This window comes from Teleopsis dalmanni, chromosome 2, assembly GCF_002237135.1.
Source record: "Teleopsis dalmanni isolate 2A chromosome 2, ASM223713v2, whole genome shotgun sequence".
NCBI classification, from domain to species: domain Eukaryota; kingdom Metazoa; phylum Arthropoda; class Insecta; order Diptera; family Diopsidae; genus Teleopsis; species Teleopsis dalmanni.
In genome coordinates this window covers 174,596,510-174,617,180 of record NC_051847.1, presented here as the reverse complement: position 1 = coordinate 174,617,180, position 20,671 = coordinate 174,596,510, and the positions used below count along the sequence as shown (strand labels likewise).

The window sequence follows — 20,671 nt, the reverse complement described above, 5'->3', positions numbered from 1 at the left end:
AACAAAAGGACAAAAACCGAATTGGAACAATTGTCAAACGCACTCAATGATCGCACCTCAAGTGTAATCCTGGTTGACAATTGTTTCACACACAATCACAACAGATCACACCAAAGAAGTGCTCATGCCTAAAACAAAATAAGGACGAAACCTACATATCCTTTTAAGCTGATTTACGTACAGCAGACAATTTGTCGCAACAGATCAGTAAATGGCATAAGTAGTCATAATATGTGAGAGGCATACATAATTACAATTGCATACGATTACGATCGCACCTGATTATCTTACGATCGGCATATATTTCATGGGTATGAGAAATTTTGTCATTAGAACATTTTAACATGCTGTGGGCTTGTAAGTAACATGCTGTAAACTTCCGAGAATTTTTCTCCTCTTTACAATATGTTTGATATAGTTTGAAATTAATCTTAAGTAAATGTCGTACTTCATATTAGGTAATCTGGTTTAAAATAGAATTCTTTCGTATTAGGTGTATAATATGAAACTGATCATATGTTATTTTAAAATTATGTAAATCTTCTTTATTTAGTTCAGTGATTAAATTCTAATGATACTAGGTGCACTCCCTCATCATCAGACAAAGCGTCTCTTTATTTAATCTACAACCAGTGCCATATTGTCTACTATGAGCAGAGCGATGACATCTCTTGATATGAGTATATAATATGTATAAGAGTATGCTGTGCATATATTTAAATGAACTTAAAAAGGATCTTATAAATATTTACATTGTGTATAAGTTTTACTAATGTCTGTTAGTATCACAACAGGCTAAAGTATATCGAGTTGGCGGATCATGCTCACCTATCTACCAACCATAATTTTTACTATTGTAGTATTAAGATAAAAAATCGAAATATTATTTTGATCATTATAATATAAAGTGTCAATAAAACCGTTATACTAAAATAAAAATTTTTAGCCTCATCGTTAAACAGATACTTTTAAACATAAAACATTACAGCATTCGTTAAATATGTAGCATGTCTTCTACTCTGTTAGGATTTTTTTGCTGGTCAAAAAATCTATGCAGTAATACTCTGATTTACAAAGCACCTATATCTATTCTAATTCAATTTATACAATTATATCGTTTCCTAGGCGTAGATTGTTATTTTTTCTATAACTTTTACATTCCTTAAAGTTATTATGGCAGCTGAACTACCTGAACTTTCTGTCAGGTCTATTGCTGATTATTTACGTTTTATATAGCTTTACTATATAGTATAAGATTTTGAAACCAAAATATTGTAGTTTGTTTCTAATTGACAAAATTAATGAGTTTCTAATTAAATTAATTATGAGTATCTAATTAAACTCATACTGAATATAAGTATTGTATCAACACTCTTCTATAATTAAAGGAGTTTAAGCGTTTTTTCAAAATAGAATCATTTTTCCCATAATTTGCAACTTTTATCTATAAACATCTGTAAATATTTGTAATTAAAATGTTCCAATTAATTTTAGAAGTTAAATATAATATAATATTACTAAGAATGTGTCAAGAACTACGTAATTATCGTGTTCTATTATACAAAGGTGGAGCTACAAAGATGAAGCTAGTGTAAGACTCGGTTTACATTACAAACTTAGCATCCTTTATTTTGAATATGAGATCAGATGGATATTTTCAAACATCCCTCTCTGCAAAAATCAAAGGAATTATTTAAAATCAAGATTAAAACTCTATACTTTATGATAACAGGGGCTGGACTATAGTCGGTAGCTATACCCAACACATATAAAACTTTGCCAACAAAATTCTTTGTTACATCTTCCCGTATTTTGACGAAATAAAACACAAAACACTAAATCATCAGAACCGTGCGAGAATATATGACTAAAGTAATTCTTAATTATAATCTTCAAGGCTACGAAAGACCCTATACTTACGCAACGCAGAAGCAAAAAGAAGCAGAATCGTGACTTCAGAACAAAGTTAGGCGAGTGCCATTCGACAGAGTTCAATGGGAATTGTTTGTTTAAGGATATTAGTATATTTTATGTTATGACCATTGCCTTCTTTTAATATTTAAAAAAATATATATTTTATTTATTATTAGAAATAAATTAAACTCCAACCACTCCTTATGAATCATCAAAAATCAGATCATTTTTGGTGTCTGAGGAAAAATATTTATTTAAGAAAAAATTTATTAAGTTTTCATAACATTTTTCATAAAAAAAAATTTAATAAAACAGACACCAAATACTACGATATCTTATAAAAATTAACACCTAATTAACACCTTTAAATATTTATACGTGCTGTACAAACCAGAATCAGGTAGCCCCACAAACCCACCAACCAATCATTTCTTGTGACCTTCACGAACTCAATTATATTTTTCAAGTGAAACTTAAGGTCATCAATGTCCGTACTGTATCGAAATTTTACATACCAATAAATTATGGTTTACTTTTCTAGTACAGAGTCGTCTTATAACTTATGCAATCATTCTTTTACCTCACCTCAACGTCCATATCTCTTTTTTTTATTATTTTAAAACTAAAAATGCTTTACAACTAATGCTCGGTTACAGGAACTTAATGAATATCATCAAATTTTGTTTATAGATCGACATATTAGTTGTCATGACATCAGTTCATTACTTTCAATGTTTCCGTGATAATGAAGATCGGCAAGTGTAAATTGACAATTTCATTCATTTCCTTCTCTGCTATCTAACCCAAACGTCATGATGCAAACCAACATTTCTTACGTACAATGGTGCGTTTGTCAGCCCCTATAGCACAATATATGATTTTATGTATAGTAGTAGTATACTTTATATTAGAGCCGCTCTATAACGCCTGGATAAGCTGTATATTAAAAGTTTATTAGATAACGATAGATTCGACTTCCTTTCTTATTTGTGTGTAGTAATAGTGTAACTTATAGGCTATTACTATAGACTACTATAAGTCTACAAGTCCGCTATTACTGCGGGTAGAAAGGCTGTAGATCCGAAGTAGGTTAGATAGCTATAGATTCGACTTCCAGCCATATGTTACGCATATTAGTACTTTAGACTTAAATTTATTTAAGAGGCACGAATTTTTTAGGTCTAATTCTTCACAATACTTTCTACCAATCTTTCGCTTCTTCTAATAATCTAGTTGGAAATGGAAAGGAAAGTATTAATCAAATATGAAATAATAGAATACGATTAATAAAATTATTATCAAATCATATTATTGGTAATATTTGTTTGTCTCATAAATTCGATATTCCTTATAAAAAAAATTGAAAATACTAAAAACTAAATGAGCAAAGAATAATTTTGATTCAAAAAAAGATTGTTTAAGACTTAAAAAAATAACACTGACGTTCTGTTGAGATTTTTATCGTATCAGCGTTTTTACACTTAAGAGAGTATATATTAAAATATACAGACTCTTATAGGTAATCAAGGATGCATATATGAAGTATCTCTGATCTGGACAATAACTCTACCATATTACATATGCAATCGATGCATGAAATTGGTCTGAACAATTATTGCAAGACAACAAAAGAAATTAGAGAAAAATCTGAAAAAAAGAAAAGAAAATGTGGTGAAAGACGCAAACAACACAAACAAAGCAAGAAACCAAGTTTAAATCACTCCTGATCGAATGATGAAATCTTAAAGTGATGGATGGACGGACGTGGTTAGCGGCAAAAGAAAGCAAATCATTTTTGACAGAAAACAAGCGCCCGGACTGCAAAAAAGCAAATCTTCTGTATGAAAATATAGCAAATATACAAAAAAACAACAAAAAAAAAATAGAAAGAGAACAAAAAAAAAAAAAATAAAAGAAAATTTGGGAATTGTAGCAAAATATTTACCACTAAAACGGATTCTGCACAAAGGTAATGAGATATAAAACTTCGACAGCACCAACAAACGAACAAAACAGCAGATACAAAGCACCTCTGATGGATAATACACGTACGCATGTGGAACATACGAATGGGCTAATCTGTTAATGCCTTAAATCGGCTCTACGCGTCGGTACACACACAGCCAGGCACATCGCGATATATAGTTTGGGCTTGCGTCCGTTGCCGTTAGTTTCGTTTCAATTATTAAAAGTGGAACAGTATTTAAATGGAGTTTGTTCCTCTTCACCCTGCATTCATAATAGTTTTGTTTACGTACGCATTGTGCCATTGTGCCCTCAAAAACGCCTTTGTAATGCTTCGCCATTGTCTTTATGTGCGGAGATTTTTGCATATTTAAGGATGCTTTAAGGATATTGTTTTCAAAACATCTGACACAATTGAAAATAACTAAATTTTTGGCAATGTTCAAAGACTACTTTTTTTCTGGTTATTATTTGTGAAATGCTTAAGTCGAATAATCATTTTGTGTAGGCGCAAAAATAAACCGTTCATATTAGATATATATCTATAATTAATCCGTTAATTTTCATGAATAGAATTAATAAAAATAAAATTAATCTACAACGATTACAAAATACTAAAGTATCTTGCAAACTGAAGAACACACCACACAATCTCGATAGTTGATAGTGGATATATTAACAGTAGTACTGCTCACCATTACATCTGATAATTAACCTTAAATCAAAACAACATTAGTTTCTGTAAACTAATAGAAAGTAAGATAATATCGCTCTAGTGAAACACGAAGCATCAATAACTGACTAAAACTATTGTCACTAAATTTTAAAACGATGATTAGTAGCTTACAATACCATATTTAACCCTATGCTTACTTATTTACTTACTTAGTTGACCGCCTCCACCAGCCAGCCCGTTCAGTAGCTTGCTCCCGTCAGTCAGTAGTACCTGATGTTTTCATATCGTTAATTACCTACTCCTTCCACTATAGATGCGGACTTTCTGTATTGAATTTCCCATCAGCGGGCACCGTATCAAACATTTTTCTAGCCGAAGCATTTTCTTCCATAATTTCCGACATAACCAAGTCAGCGAAAGCATCGAATTTTTATGCGCTTAACCATGTCAATATCGTTGCCAATGCGTAATGCATCATAGATCTTCCGACGAATTTATCTCTAACTCCTTACCACTATTAGTAATTGTTCAAGTTTTTGTATTATACAGCAGAACAACCATGATAAGAGACTTGTGGAACGTGATTTTTGTTTGTCGAGAGAAAGCTTTACATCTTAATTACCTACTTGACCCGAAGTAACATTAGTTGTCAAAAGTGATTCTTATTTGAATTTCTAAGCTGTCATTATTGGTGTTTAGTCTAATTCACAAATAAACAATGTGTTTTTCAGCTGCCAACCTATAACATAGTTGTCTACAGTGACGTGTATCCTAGGAGGTTCAGGAAATTTGGTGACAAAAAATTGTTTGAAAAAACCGCATTAACGGCGCAGCTGTTGAGATCAACAATAGCAATATCGTCGATAGACGCAAGCAGTGTCATTCTTTCGTGGCAGTATGGTTAAAATCTGCTGCTGGGATTTGAACCACACTACGCCGTAAGTCAGAATACATGACTATTTTTTTAGATAGCAAACTGAAAGTTAGTTTGCTTAAACAGACCAGACTTTTTTTCTCGACTAAAGTGGTTCAATAATTTACAATATTACTAATTAATGTTTATATAATGAATTTAAAGACATAAGGATAGTATAAACTACTTTTTGACGTCTTCTTCAAGGCAAGGTAATTCTACAAGTTTGGAACATTGACGTTATAGTTGCGATTAAAAAAATATTATGGGTGTGAACTTTTTATATCTTTACTTTACTCATAAAAACCTAAATCCTTTAACTTCTTAGTGTTTTTACTCAAGGCGAGTAATGTTAATAGCTTAAGAACGTCAATAATCTAAGGAAATTAGCAGGAAATTAATTATTATATCTTTATATTTATATATCTTTGAATTATTCTTTTAATAAGATCAAAAGCAATGACTACCTCTTTTTTTTGTTTTGATCTAAAGTACTTTTACTCAATAGTGCCTGTGAGCTTTTGGTTGATCAAAAGATCGCTGTATACTGTAACAAATGTTCTATTAAATAATGATATTGTTATTCAGGTGATTTATAACAGAAATATAGCTTGAAGACCAATATACTTTCCTGACAGAATATGAATTTCATATGTTTAATTTACTTAATGCTTTCTCAATAGAATACATACTAGCATTCTAAATATAAATGCGATCAAAGTAGGCAGCTACCTTTGAAAAACTTTTACCATCAAAATTAGTAAAAAAATATTTTAGAAAATATTTCGTTGTGTTTCAAAATATCGGTCCTTAGAAAACATATTTATAAGCATATTTAGAAAATATATTTATAATTCATACTTTAACCCAAGCGAAATGGCGAAAGAGTTCGTGGACAAAATTTTAGGACAACATTCTATTTTTACTTCGGATAATGACACTAATATTGATACACCCACACTGGATCAAATCCCAATGACAGTAGTATCACCATTCCCAAAGCCTGGTTCTGATGTTGGTCTTGTTAGAGATGCAGGTGCTGAATTTATAGTATTCAAGAGTGTCCAGCAGGAACAAAAGTTAAAGAAGAATATAATCAATGTAGGAACGTTATTTCTTGCTGGAGGGACGATGGGATCTGTTGTTGGATTGTTCAAGGGCTTCCAAGAAATTCGCGGCCGTAATTACACTGGAAAAATTAAGAGAACAATTTTATTGAATTACATTCTGAAGGAAGGCGCCGGTATATCCAATACACTTGCGGTTTTTGGAATTATATATACCGGTGCCTCCTTGTTGGTTGACAAATTACGCCCAGAAAAAGATGATGACTTCAATATGGTACTTGCCGCAACGTCGACTGGTTTATTTTATAAATCCACGGCTGGTCTAAAAAAATGTTTAATAGGTGGGTTGATTGGAATGTGTGGTTCTGGTTTGTACAGCATGTATAAGTACTTTAAAAAGTCTGAATTCAATTACTTTGCGGAAACATATCCACCATAATTTAGAAAATTCCGAATTATTTGCTAAAGTTATCTTTATATATATATATTTCTTTCTACATTTAATATATATATTAAATATAGTCATAAATTAAATATATATAATATATTTTTTTTTGTTTGAAACTAAAAAACAAATATAGTCTTTTGAATTCAATAGATAATGTACTTATATAAGCAAAGTTGAAAGAATATACAAGGGTGCATATTCATAAATTTGAGAGATTAATTATCAAAACTCTATCAACAATATATGGATAGAGTGTTTTAAGTAGTACTATCATATTAACTTATGTTACGAGTATGATTTTTGTTTTTTAAAGAAATGAACATAGGTATAGTCGTTCATTTTGTCCTAGGTTACATTTAATATCCCCACCGATCGCTCTTTAAGCCTTATTATTAAGACAATAATTTTCTTTAGTATAAGTAAACCCTACTATGAACCGAAACTGATGTGAAGGCTTGAAATTTTTGAGCCAAAATGTTTACTATATAGCAAGAGGTTTTTAAGATAAAACTAATATACCAAAATATGGAATTACTAACCGAATCATTGTGACTGCAAATTCTGCCTGCAGTAATTGTTGTGTGGACTAAAAATTTCTTCACGAAACCAATAATTCAGGATATACCATAATAAGAGTAATTGAACAGTATTAATGATTTTCAGAATATAAAATTAGAAACCGATTCGTTGCAACTTTGCTAATTCTACTTAAAATTGCTGTTGCGAAATCTACGGCGGGTTCTGGACGCAGGTCACAGCGATGAACCCTATCTCGAAGTAATACTTACATAGTTCCGCGGTAAGACAAGATCTGTAGGATTGAGGCAGAGTGGTTTTAGTCCGACGAGTCGAGCACTCACTTTCCGGGGTGCCAGATTGTAGTCAGGCGTACGCATTACATTCTTCCTTACCTCAAAAAAAAAGGCTAGAAATATTTGAACCTCACCAATGCTTCAGAGAGTGTAAACCAATGATTCAGAATATCCACCTACGAACCGAAACATGGCGATTGCAAACTCTATCTTCAATTAGTGTTGGAAAACTAACCTTAACATTTGTTTTTAATTCAAATTTTCCAAATATTCAATCCAATTATACAATCTATTCATTTATAAAAGTGTGTGATAACAGCTTTTTAAAGCTAAACTTTTTTATCTTAATTCCACAATTGAAATTCAACCAATTTTTCGTCATCCTTAAACTCATCATCAAAGAGACTTTTCCTAAATTTTTAAAAAGGACATAAATAAATTTTTAATGATATCAAGTAGAACACATCTTTCCACATTTGCCTGTAGAAGTTTAATTGTGTTCTTAGTCAAAGACCCTAAATGACTCTACAACCATTTAGTGCTCTCAAGTTTTTTTGTTTAGGCAACAGACAGGGAAAGCCATTCGAGTTCACTGCTGATAATAGTACTCGTAATAACCTTAAATAAGCATGCATAAAACATTTTGCACTTTGCAACGCATAGAATTCGCTAAAGCACTTACTTGGAGCAATTAGACAATTCCCATGTTTGCAATTATCCCATTCCAGTGCCAACGCTTCCTACTTCCCACTTCCCGCTTCCCGCTTTCAGGGAGTGTAGATGTGCCCGAAGCTGTTACACCAATTAAATGTTGCCAGCACTGACAGACGAACGTACACGAAAGCACACAATACGCATAATGCGTTTTGCGTTCTACATTCTTCATTCTGCTTTAGTGTTGCCGCCATTTTGTTCCTAACATGTTTTGGGCTTCCGTTTTTCTTTTTTGGCACTTTTTCCATTTACTTATCGATGCTTTGCTTTTCACATTTATTATTTCGCCAAATTACGCCAAAGTGTCTGCTGGGAACGCAAGTTAAGTAATTTGAATGTAATTACGCTGCGGTGGGTGGTTGGGCGTAGTACGCGTATTCCCCATTGTTTGTTGAAGAGAGGGACTCACACATCGTGAGCGGAAGGAGTTGAGGTTATAATACTCATTGAACATTCGTACTTTTATTGTTGCTGTAAATGAAAATTTGCTTTTTATGTTCTGTTTCACTTTGGTTCTATTATTTCTTCTTCTTCTTTCCCCCCGTTGTTATGTGTGCGTGTGTGTATGGATTGGAATTGTTGCCTCTTCCATTACTGCTCTACCATATTTCTGGGAACAACGATGAGTTTGGAGGTTAATCAAAGTCTTCTCTGATATTAAGTGCATATTTGATTACATTTTTATGGCGAGTATTTTATTGTTTACGTATAATTTGATTTATATTAATTGTTGTTAAAGACTTAAAGATGAACTAATATTTTCTTCTCTTTTGGTTTTTCTTTAATAAATCTTCGATGCTTAGGGTATCTAGATTAAAAAGAATATTCTTGTGGTAATAAATATATTAATTGTATGTTAATAGAATTTCATATACCATAATTTTCTAGAAAATCTCTCTAAAAATTTCGGTAATAATTGATTATCTCAGTAAGATTTTAGTTTAAGCTCCAACTCTCATCATATTATATATATAGGTATATATAAAACAGTCAAAATCAAGAGTGTAGATGAAGGTTTTCCTCCGTCTAACCAATAACTGTAAGCTTTTAACATTTATTTTACTTTTTAAAGTGATTTTTTAAGCCTTTTCAGGGATAGTGGATAGGGATAGTTGGACTTACTCCGAATGATTCTAAAACAAAGAAAATAAAACAGTATAAAATTTCAGTTATATGTATTACTTGTTCAGTATTATTGACTTAAAATACTTACTCATTGTTTTTGTTATTATTACTGCTATTTTGATAATGTTTGCTAAAACCTCCATGGTACATAGGTACATCAGAAATGAAGACATACAGAAAGACTTAAGAGTCGAGAAAGTGCAAAAGTACATCAAGGCCAGAGCGTTGAAATCATTCTATTCTGGGGAAACACACATTTATTCATAGTCGCACTCTCTTAAATCAAATGCAATATACATATATTTTGTCAGGAAGATATGATGGGCTTCAAACTATACTTCTATAAAATTAACTGCATAACTTATTTTCAAAATTCCACGAAGCTCTTATTACAGTGGATCATCCAAATGGTCAAATACACTGTTGAGTACTTAAGACACTAACTCACGTTTAATCAAGCAAAGAAGAAGTTATAGCTCATCGTGTTTCTCATCCATCCAATACTAAAATGATGTTTATGATTAGAATTTATTGCATTATATATGCTGAGATTTGAAACTAAATTACTGGGTTGTGGATATTAATGATAATCTATTACAATACGAATAGAATATTAATAATTAGAATTGATTATATGTATAAGCTGAGATTCAGAACTAATATAACATCAATGGTAGAGGTTATGCAAAGTAGAAAGTGATAAAATAAAACATATTATTAGTTTTTAATGGTCTCACCAAAATAAATCAATTATTAATTAATAGCCTTTACCATCCACTGCTAAAACTTGAAGTTATGATCTGTTTATTGATATTGTAATTTTAACCCTAATACCAACAAACCTTGGGTCCACCTCAGGAGGCACAGGAAGATATGCTGATCTACGGCCCGTCATCAGTTAAAAGATAAATAAATGATAATAATTCTTGTATAGTTAAAGCTTAGTGTGGGGCAGGGATAAGCCCCCCAGCGACAAAAGAGTAAAAGTGAACAATAGCACTAACTCAAATCACAACAACAACTATAACTAATATCCAGTTCGTATTTAATGGACGTAAATATCTATAAAAAAAAATGACCAAATTTTTTTGGAACATTTCTTTTTTTTGAATATTTTTTTATAATTTTTTATTTTTGTTTTTGAAAAAAATTTTCTTGTGTAATGGAGCTACTGTGCTTTATATGAAAAGAAGGTCACCAAATATTTTTTTTCAATTGACCATTGACCATTAGAACCATTTAATCGGATACAATAATGTTTACTAAAATCGAATGTTTGTTAAAATAGTTTTCTTCATCTATTTGTACTTTTCATACCACCATGAGGTACTATTGAAAAACAGTTCATTGTTTTGTTTGTCTTATTAGTAGAACTGTATTGAATTACAACAGTATTATTGTTAATCCCAAAGACTGATAGTACATAGAATGAGTTAATTCTTTTTCCAATAAGCAGTTACTGAGAGAATACTTTACATAAATTCCTTAGTTATAGATTCTACGCCTCTCTGTACAATATTAAAGACTCAATCTATTAAAGACTCAATAGCTTTCTATTTATTTGTATTTGCTTCAATTTCCTTTTTTATTTCCTTTGTTGTTGTTTCTGTTTTTATTTAGTGCTGTTATTTTCTACATAATAATAAAAGAATGAGAATATAGCTCATTCAAACGGTACCCAGAACCTAGCGATTTTTTTATGTGTTGCTCACTCAGTTGTATAATTTTATATGGAATCAGTAGTACCTATATTTTAAAAATCAGTTTTAGGTTTATCTTGCAGGCGGGATATTGTTATATAGACTGCACAAATCCTAAAATCCTAGTTATCTCAATTAAACTATATTCTAAACTATATTCGATAAAAAAAAATAAAACAAATATATGTTTATTTTCATTTACTACCCATGCATTACACAGCAGTGGTATGTATTTATTTAATTTCTTCTAAAAAAAAAAAACCGGATTTACGCACCCATTTTTCCATGACGAAAAATGTTTGCTAACTATACCGTGAGAATTTCAGCACCCAACAAGTAATCTGAATCCATATATGTTATAGCAATAACAATAAATTCTACTCTAATTTGTTGTATTAAAACGTATATTACTTTGACCAATAATTTTAATAACTGAAAATTTAAATTTTCCTTAAAATTGTTTTTATTTATTTGGTAAGCAAAAGTAGATAAACACAAGTTATTGCCGCACTTTTTAAAATGTAAACATTTTTAAAGTATGCTGTTATGGTACAATGACTATCAAACTGTAGAAATTATTTAGTTATCGATAATCTTATCTTCATTAAGAAGTGAATTAAAAACTTGTGCAGCTCACAAAGAAATAAAAATAATGTATTAACTCCAATAAAAATGTTATTTATATAATGTTTATATATATCAAAAAAGCAAACAAACTAAAACATAAAGTTTAACATAAAACGTTTAAGTCATGCATTTATCGATGACACCTTATCTGCTAAATAATCTCTGCCATCTCTAAATGTCAAAATAAAAGAAAAATGTCTTATTTTTGAACCGGGAGACGAAGTGGGCAATTTGATCACATAAAACGTCGAACTTTATAATCATTTCATAAGTTAAAAAAATTTATATATAATTACAAATAAAATGTCTTTTATTGGTCGCGTATTATTTAGAAATGTAAGTAAATATTGTGACAGATGATTATTGTTTAGATTACGTAATTTATTGCTTCAATTAATAATAATAAATTTTGTCCATTCAAAGGCTACGCAATTTTGCAAGCAAGCAACAAAACAAACACAATTTGCAACACGATTTTTTCATCAAAGTAAGTTAAAGTGCAATAAATTTTATTCATGGAATTCTGTATTTATTTTAACAACAAATACTTACGTTTTTCCCTACCACAGCTGCACCGGTGCTCGCACCACAAGTGCAACGACTTGCGCCGGACTTTAAGGGTCTCGCTGTAGTAGGCCAAGACTTTCAAGAAGTGAAACTTGCTGATTATGCGGGCAAATATTTAGTACTTTTCTTCTATCCACTTGATTTGTAAGTAAATTAGTACAATAAAAAATTAGTTTAAAAAAATATATTGTATAAAAAATATTTTTATCTACCTTCCAGCACATTCGTTTGCCCTACGGAAATAATTGCATTTAGCGATCGCATTGGAGAATTCAAAAATCTCAACGCTGAAGTGGTTGGCGTATCGGTAGATTCACATTTCAGCCATTTAGCTTGGTGTAATACCGAACGTAAAAGTGGTGGCTTAGGTCAGCTAAGCTATCCACTGCTCTCTGACTTAACTAAAAAAATTTCACAAGATTATGGTGTATTATTGCCAAATGACGGCATTTCATTACGCGGTACATTTTTAATAGATCCAAATGGTGTATTGCGTCAATATTCTATCAATGATTTACCTGTTGGTCGTTCCGTTGACGAAGTCTTACGCCTAATCAAAGCTTTCCAATTTGTAGATAAACACGGTGAGGTATGTCCAGCTAATTGGAATCCGGAATCAAATTCAGATACGATTAAACCTGATGTTACTGGCTCTAAGGAATACTTTAGTAAACATGGTTAAATATAATTCGTCGAAGTTACTATGAATATGAAAGTTTCATCCAAGAAATTATAATTTTTTATTAAGCCTTTTTGTTTACAAATATTTTCGTGGTGAATATTGATTAAATCAAAATAAAACTAGAATTTTTAAAAATATAAATGTAATAATATTAATTGATAATGTGTTCAAACTATTTGGTATTATAATAGGTACTGGTTGCACATTGTTCATTCAAGATTCAGTAGAAGAAAAGCCCATTTTTGGCATTAAAATAAACCGTACTTTATATCTCTCGAACCAACATGAGAGCTTTAATTGTATTCAGAAATTATCTATATTGTAGGAGAGAAATGGTCGAGTCTGCATGGAAGCAGATGAACCTTCTAATCAGATGGTTTCTCACTTTATGCTTCTTTCTGACTCATGATGTTTCAATCAATTTTTATGTCCATCTAATATAGGCGAGTCACCTAGCAGGCCTCCATTCGAAAAGCGGAGTGTTTTCCATGTAGTTAGTGTCAATTACCGGCACATAGATCAGCTATGGTCGTAGGGCTTTATTCCGTATGGTTCATCATATCTTAAAAAGCTAAACGCGACGCTCATAATGTATGCTTTTAACTCTTAAAATAGATCGCTTTTGAAACCATCGTGTGTGGTAATTGTGATGCAATTCATGTTTTAGTCACAGCTGCATGTTTCAGGTTTTACTACATCCATTTATAAGGAAACGTCACAAAATGCTTTCTCCAAGTACAATGAATCAACACGCATTACAACCGTTTTTTTAAACATCTTCTTAACATACAGTTAATTGTAATTGAATATAAACTGTGAATTCTGATTGAATTCATATATATTACTCATAGGGTTCCAGCTTAAATAAATAACAGTACATATTTAATTTTAATACGTATTTCCGAACAAATTTTATTGCATGTCATTTGGTTATACACATATACTTAATTACAATTAATAAAAATTAAAATGTTGTGTAGTATTTAACTACTAATAGACCTTTATCCATTCTACTATATCAATTATCAATTATACTTTTAGTTTTCCCACATATAATTATAATAATAATTTTCTGCGATATGCAGAGAAACGAAACCATATCTGACGTCATATTTAAGTTGATGGTGGCGGCGGCGGTGGTGGTTGCGAAAGCATTGGTAAAGTAGGTGGTGGTGGTGGAGCGACATTAGATGTCCATGGACACCACGATTGTAAACCATTTGAACTAGCCCAAGGCGGCATTGGTGCACCTGGTGGTGGAGGTGGTGGCGGACCAGTGCCAGGTGGCGATAATGTAGTAGTGCCAGGTGGTGGTGGCGGTGGTAATGTACCTTAAAAATAATGCAATTTAATATATATTGACATAACAAAATATAAAAATATTAACCTGGTGGTGGTGGCGGTAATGAAGCACCAGGTATTGGTGGATTCATTGGTTCACCGCCTGGTGGTGGAGGCTGTGCAGCATTTAACCATGGTGGCATAATTGGTGGTGCTGGTAATGGTGGTGCCGGTACAGGTGGCATACTTGGAGGCATATTTGGTGGCATACCAGTACCAGGAGGACCGCACCAATTAACAGCTGGTGGAATTGGTGGCGGAGGTGGTAGTCCACTTTGCATAGGCGGTACAACTACAGGCACTGGTGGAGGTTGTGCACTAGTTGCTGGTGGCGCTTGTATAGCCTGCATTTGTGTCGGTTTTTTATCAAATAGACTGTAGCCACGATTCAGATGAACTTGTGCCAAAGGATCAGCTGGTGGTTTTTGTGCGCTTGGTGGTGGTCCTTCACCTAACTCAGCCATTAAACTCATATATTCTTCATCGATTTTAGCTTGCGAATCTTCAGTTGCATCGGCAGGTCCACCTGCGCCAGGTCGCTTACTGCGGCAATCTTTTGATATATGGCCAGCACCACCGCATGCAGTACACACAATACTATTTGTGACATTAGGCTTATCGGGACATAACCAGGATTTATGTTCTGTCGAACCGCAATTTGTGCAGCGTGGACAGTCGATTTCACGTAATGTGCCATTCAGTTGAGCTAACTCCCGTAACTGCATACGTCGTAAATCATTATGTCCCTCTGGTACTTCAATACCCTGACGTATAACATCTTTTATCTTATCAACAGCTTTCTTAACAGCTTCCGGATTGGGTGCAGTGATGAATGCATGTAATGGTTCATCTTCACCTGGCAGCGGTTGTCCATCTTTGCGACCCACTTTGCCCTCTTTTACAGACCCCTTACCACGTATTATAATTTTGGCACCAGTTTCTTTTTCCATAGCTTTAAGTGTATTACCGCGTGGTCCGATTAACAAACCAACAAAATTAATGTCAGGATGTTGTTCCTGTGGTATCAAAACCTTATCGCTGACACGTGTCACTGGTGGTCTGTAAAGATATTAATATTAAAGAGATGTGTTTTATTTAAAGTCATATTTATGTTTTACTTACTTGTAATCTGCCGGCGGTTTGAATTCTGGATTTACGCTTTGCATTTTCTGTATCAATTGATGACGTTGCTCTTCTAAGCGTTTACGAAAACGAAATTCACGTGTATTCAACCTTTTGCCATCAGAACTATAGATGGGCTCTGGCGATGGAGACCTGTGAATATAACAAAAAGAAACAATTTAATTTAATATTCCAGAAACTACACTCAGCGTTTTAAAAATACTTTATTGCGTATAGCTTTAAAGCACTTGTCAACGCTGGTGGCTAGATATATTTAAAACTTAAATAATAATATTATATATAAGCAAATAATCTTAAAATAATTGTCCTATGCTGTTCTGAAATTTCAAACATTATTAATAACGTTATTAGAATTTGACTAATTAAAAGAGTTAGTTTTCATCTGCTAGGGTGAAAAAGAAGAATTTTGATTAATAAGATTTTATTAATGCTTAAAACTGTATTATTTCACGGTTGATAACCAAACGTCAAAATCGGCCTAAGGCAAATCCTTTTAGCATTTTCGTGACCTTAAACTTCTTCTTTCTCTGCGCTTCGATATCGGTATCTCTTGGAAAAGAAAACGCTTCCAGATTAAAAAATTCATTTTAAAAAGTTTTACTTTTTTAATTATTACATTAGATTCAATTGCTTACATACACGGATCAACAGACCGATTGAACCCTTTTTTATCACTTGTTATCCTCTTTATTAATATCTATGCTGATTAGACAGTGTACCTAATTTAATTGAGGAAAAATTGTTCATTAATGTTGATAATATCGGAAAGGCTAAAAGTTAATGTTATTACTTTATTTACCAACAACATTTGCATCAGTTAAATGAATTATTTTAATCGTTAGAACGCTTCAAAAGTTTCGTTTTGAGCTATTTACTATTATGAATTATTTTGACCTGATTTATAAGCTTTTTAATAACTAACCAAAAAATAAAACTATCTCATAATAATCCTTATGATACAATTGCGAGCTTCTAATAACATTGCATCGATATTTCTATTCGCCCTATTAAAGTGACTAAGTTTCCCTTCTCCTCTGTGCATATTCATCAAATCATATTCAGACTTACTGACTACGTCCCCACAGTTTCATTATGATACCACCACTTTGCACTGGACATTAACTGTTTGTAAATGAAAAACAAAGCTCGTTCGATTCCTGATACTTGCAGTCAAATACAAGAATTATTTCTAAGACCACTGATGATGGGCATTTGGCAATACTCGAAACAGCTATATGGTCAGCAAAAATTCAGTTAATTAAAATACAAAAACAATTTTTGTTGTTGTAGTTCACTACTTTTCGAAAAACCTCTAAATGAAAGAACTATTTTGAGACACAAATAAAATATAGAATGGTTTTAATCGTAACGGTAGATACGTACGTGGAAGAGCTGAAGACATAATTGCCTAAAAACTTCAAGTAGAAATATTTCACTATAACAAACTAAACCTTTCTAATTTACTAAAATATTGCATGCTTTTAGAAAATTTTTATCTTTAATCCCTTTTTTTATATCACAACGGGCCATTTGAGCACAACGCCGCCATTCCAACCTCACCCTTAGCTTACAAATATTCTAATAAGTTATGAAGAACTTGTTCGACTATTATTATAATCATATTATTGATATATTAAAATTTGATGTATTGCTGAATAAAAATTATTAATTAAAACAAACAAATGATTATACTAATTATAAAAAACAGTGACATCTTGCAATAGCAAAATATCACTTGAACCTGTGAGTAATCCTTCAGTCCAAGGCACTCTGCAAAAACATATTAACAATGTATTGTTGATTGCCAGCTTATCCATTCAACAAAATTATAATAAATTGGCTGCAGACAAGAAAACAATACGATAGAGTGTTCGTTTAAAAATTGTTTCAAACCTTTCTTCTGGATTCTGCGGTATGCCCAAGTCTCCTGTACGTAATTTTCTGCTAATTTCTTCGATCTGTAGCTGAACTGTAAGTATATGGAGTTAAGAAGAAAGGGAAGAAAAAGTCGAGGGCAAACCTCGTGATTAGTTAAAGTTTTATTTAATTATAAAAAGTATTATATATATGTAAAATGTAGAAATATTTTTGTATTTTCATTAGCGTAACTTTATCTATATGATTTGCTGAAAATTAATAAATCAGAATGAATTATTTGGTACAGAATTCGACAAAGACTTCAATTTATAAATAGCATTCACAACCGAAAGTTTTGCCATTAATGTTGCAAATGTAGTTTAATGATAAAAAAAAATTACATATATATAATATACATATGTATTAAATTATGTATTAATATTTATGCATATAAGACTGCTGCGAATGCTTTTTATTTTGCTTTATGTCCTTTGTCATTGCTGCTATACTTACTTATTTTATAAAAATGATTAAATAAATTTGTATATAGCTTTTTTGAGTTTGTAAATTTGTAAAAACTAACAATTAAAATATTTAAAACGAAACCAATTCTGTTCAAAATCTGTACTTATGTTGAAAAATTTGGTTATTTATTGCCAGTTTCAGGCGTGCATCATGCGACTGCTTAGCTTAAACCTTTAAAATCGTTTTAAAAATGTTTGAAAATTAATTTAATTATTAATTAGCTTTTATTAATTTAAAAGAAAATATTGTTGAACTTTTATATGTGTTTGTAAGTATGTACAGGTTTTCATCCCGACTGTATGGTTTTAACACTGTTTCTCTTTAAAGAAAGCGATAAGTTAATAATTAATTATTTTACTGTTCATTCGATTGCACCGTACTGCATAGTGTTGACTGTTCTGCTAATGCCACCGAGTTTTCATAATCAAACGGCTTCTGTACAAATGCTACATAGATCGCTATTTAACTGATTATTATTATTTACTTATTAATTAAGAAATTAATTAGCTATTTTCTGATTAACGCTTAAAACTAATTTATACGAAATCAACAGTAAAAACTTAAAACCTATAGCAAAATTTAATATGAAAATTATACATTACCTAAATAGGCTTCCTGCTGAGTAGGATCAAGTGTTGATGGTAAAATAGTCGGCATGCCAGGTATAAAAGTCTTATCATTTTCAGTACCACCCCAACGGGATTTACGCTTTTTCTTTCTATCTGAACCATCCTCTGTAAATAAATATTTTTAATAAAAAAAAAAAATTCAAAAACTTAAAATAAAAATAATAACTTACGTGAATTTTCAGACGGATCATTGCTACAAGAATCATTACTATTTGTACAATTAAAAAGTGAGGCGAAATTTTTGGTAGAAGTTGTACTTGCCATTAATTCTTGTATTGTTTGTGTTAAATCAAAACGATTATCACGAGTTTCCTCTTTAATTGTATCTAGTCTAGATTCTCTGTTCATACGATCACGTTCTCTATCAACAGATGTACTACGTCCACGATGTCTATCGCGACTACGTTCACGTTCACGTTCTCTACGTCTTTGCTCATAGCTCCGACTTCTAGAGCGATCCCGGTCGCGACGCCGAGAACGACTGCGACGCCTTCTATTACGATCATAATTATCATAAGTACGAGAACGACTACGTCTAGTACGTGTATCACGATCTCTACTATCACGCCGACGATCGCGATCTCTATCTCGTTCTTTATCTCTATTTCTTTCACGTTTCTCACTTTCACGATCCTTTCTACGATGTGATCTATCATCTTTTTCAACTCTATCTTGATAACGATCACGATCGCGGTCACGATCTCTGTCACGCTCACGATCTCTTTCACGTTCACGATCTCGTTCACGCTCACGTTCACGGTCGCGATCACGGTCACGTTCGCGGTCTCGTTCTTGATCACGATCTTTCTCACGCTCACGTTCCCGATGTCTATCTTTACTTTCATAATCCCTATGCTCACGTGAACGTTCTCTATAAATTGTATAAAATTTATCAATATATATACACTATAATTTATTAAAGTTAAATTTTACCTTGTTCTATCACTATCTTTATCTCGATCACGTTCTTTTTCACGTACCCGATCTTTAGATCTTGACCTGGAACGCTCGCCTTTATAATTGGAATATTCCGCATCTGAGTCTGCTTTGCCATTTTCTGTTTTTAGCAGCGAAGGGGGCTGCATAACAAATTTCATTGCGTCAAAAATTTGAGGCGGTGTACTCATTTTTTAACAAAACACTACTTTCACTTTGGGTTTTTAATATTTATTAAGGTGTTAATTGTAACAACTTAGCAAAATTTTATATTTTTGCAAAATTGTACGTCTGACCACAGCTAAAAAATTTTCATTTGAAAGAAAAATGGCGATTGGACAGATGGGAACATAGTTACAGGGTTGCATTTTAAATATTGGTGTTATTTTCTTGTTTCTTTTGTGAGTACAAGTAAAGAATTATTCTTAAAAATTTCAAAACGCACAATAATTAACTACATTGTCATAATTCAAGTAGATAATAAATGTATTTATACTAAAATATTAATTTTTAAATAATTATTCAATTTAAAAAAAAAATTGTTTAAAAAATTTGAATGACAATAATTGGCTAAGAAATATTTTCCTAATCCTACTTTTACATTGCCAGATTAAAAGAACGAGATTAAGTTAATCTATATTTTTAATCTACACTTTGTACAAAAAATTATAATATAAGATCGTTTTCAAGAAAATGCAACTACCAAACATTTGTTTACCTTTTTTTATAAATATGTCAAAAACAGCTTTCTCAAACTGTGAAAACCATGAAGGCTTTTATTTAGGTTGTTTTATTCCTTTGATGGAATCAGTTTTCTCAAACTGTGAGAATGCCATTCGCGCTATTATTTAAAGAGCCATTCGCTTCTCATTTTCGATTTTTGCCAAAATGAGCAATTTTTGGCCAGTGTAAATACCGTACAATTCAATTAAATAAAATAAAATTCAGATAAATTTCTTTTAAATAATATATAAAAATAATTGCGATTGTTGTATAAAACTTTTTTTGTTTTTCAAAATGTATTTTGTTC

At 31.8% G+C, this 20,671-nt stretch overlaps 3 protein-coding genes across 3 annotated transcripts; 2 read left to right on the top strand and 1 right to left on the bottom strand.

The window, feature by feature from the left end:
- Nucleotides 1–6,344: 6,344 nt before the first annotated feature.
- LOC119676209 (mitochondrial import inner membrane translocase subunit Tim23-like) lies at nt 6,345–6,974 on the top strand. The gene has a single exon (XM_038087444.1). It carries the CDS (start codon nt 6,345–6,347, stop codon nt 6,972–6,974), a length of 630 nt encoding a protein of 209 aa, XP_037943372.1.
- A 5,076-nt stretch (nt 6,975–12,050) lies between these two features.
- LOC119683550 (peroxiredoxin-2) lies at nt 12,051–13,328 on the top strand. Its single transcript, XM_038097265.1, has 4 exons — nt 12,051–12,297; nt 12,385–12,448; nt 12,531–12,672; nt 12,748–13,328. The coding sequence occupies exons 1-4, from the start codon at nt 12,265–12,267 to the stop codon at nt 13,208–13,210; spliced, it is 702 nt and encodes a 233-aa protein (XP_037953193.1). The 5' UTR covers nt 12,051–12,264; the 3' UTR covers nt 13,211–13,328.
- A 774-nt stretch (nt 13,329–14,102) lies between these two features.
- LOC119677800 (splicing factor 1) lies at nt 14,103–20,116 on the bottom strand. The gene is made up of 7 exons (XM_038089322.1): nt 19,639–20,116; nt 18,876–19,576; nt 18,679–18,810; nt 17,588–17,663; nt 15,674–15,826; nt 14,598–15,610; nt 14,103–14,541 (listed from the first exon to the last, which is right to left on the bottom strand). Exons 1-7 carry the CDS (start codon nt 19,830–19,832, stop codon nt 14,324–14,326), a joined length of 2,487 nt encoding a protein of 828 aa, XP_037945250.1. The 5' UTR covers nt 19,833–20,116; the 3' UTR covers nt 14,103–14,323.
- Between the last annotated feature and the right edge of the window lie 555 nt (nt 20,117–20,671).

Coding starts and splice junctions, on each gene's coding strand:
- LOC119676209 (XM_038087444.1), top strand. CDS start 6,345: ATGGCGAAAGAGTTCGTGGACAAAATTTTAGGACAACATTCTATTTTT.
- LOC119683550 (XM_038097265.1), top strand. CDS start 12,265: ATGTCTTTTATTGGTCGCGTATTATTTAGAAAT. Junction 12,298..12,384: donor GTCGCGTATTATTTAGAAAT/GTAAGTAAATAT, acceptor GTCCATTCAAAG/GCTACGCAATTTTGCAAGCA. Junction 12,673..12,747: donor TTCTTCTATCCACTTGATTT/GTAAGTAAATTA, acceptor TCTACCTTCCAG/CACATTCGTTTGCCCTACGG.
- LOC119677800 (XM_038089322.1), bottom strand. CDS start 19,832: ATGAGTACACCGCCTCAAATTTTTGACGCAATGAAATTTGTTATGCAG. Junction 15,611..15,673: donor AAACCGCCGGCAGATTACAA/GTAAGTAAAACA, acceptor ATATCTTTACAG/ACCACCAGTGACACGTGTCA. Junction 14,542..14,597: donor ATTACCGCCACCACCACCAG/GTTAATATTTTT, acceptor ATTATTTTTAAG/GTACATTACCACCGCCACCA.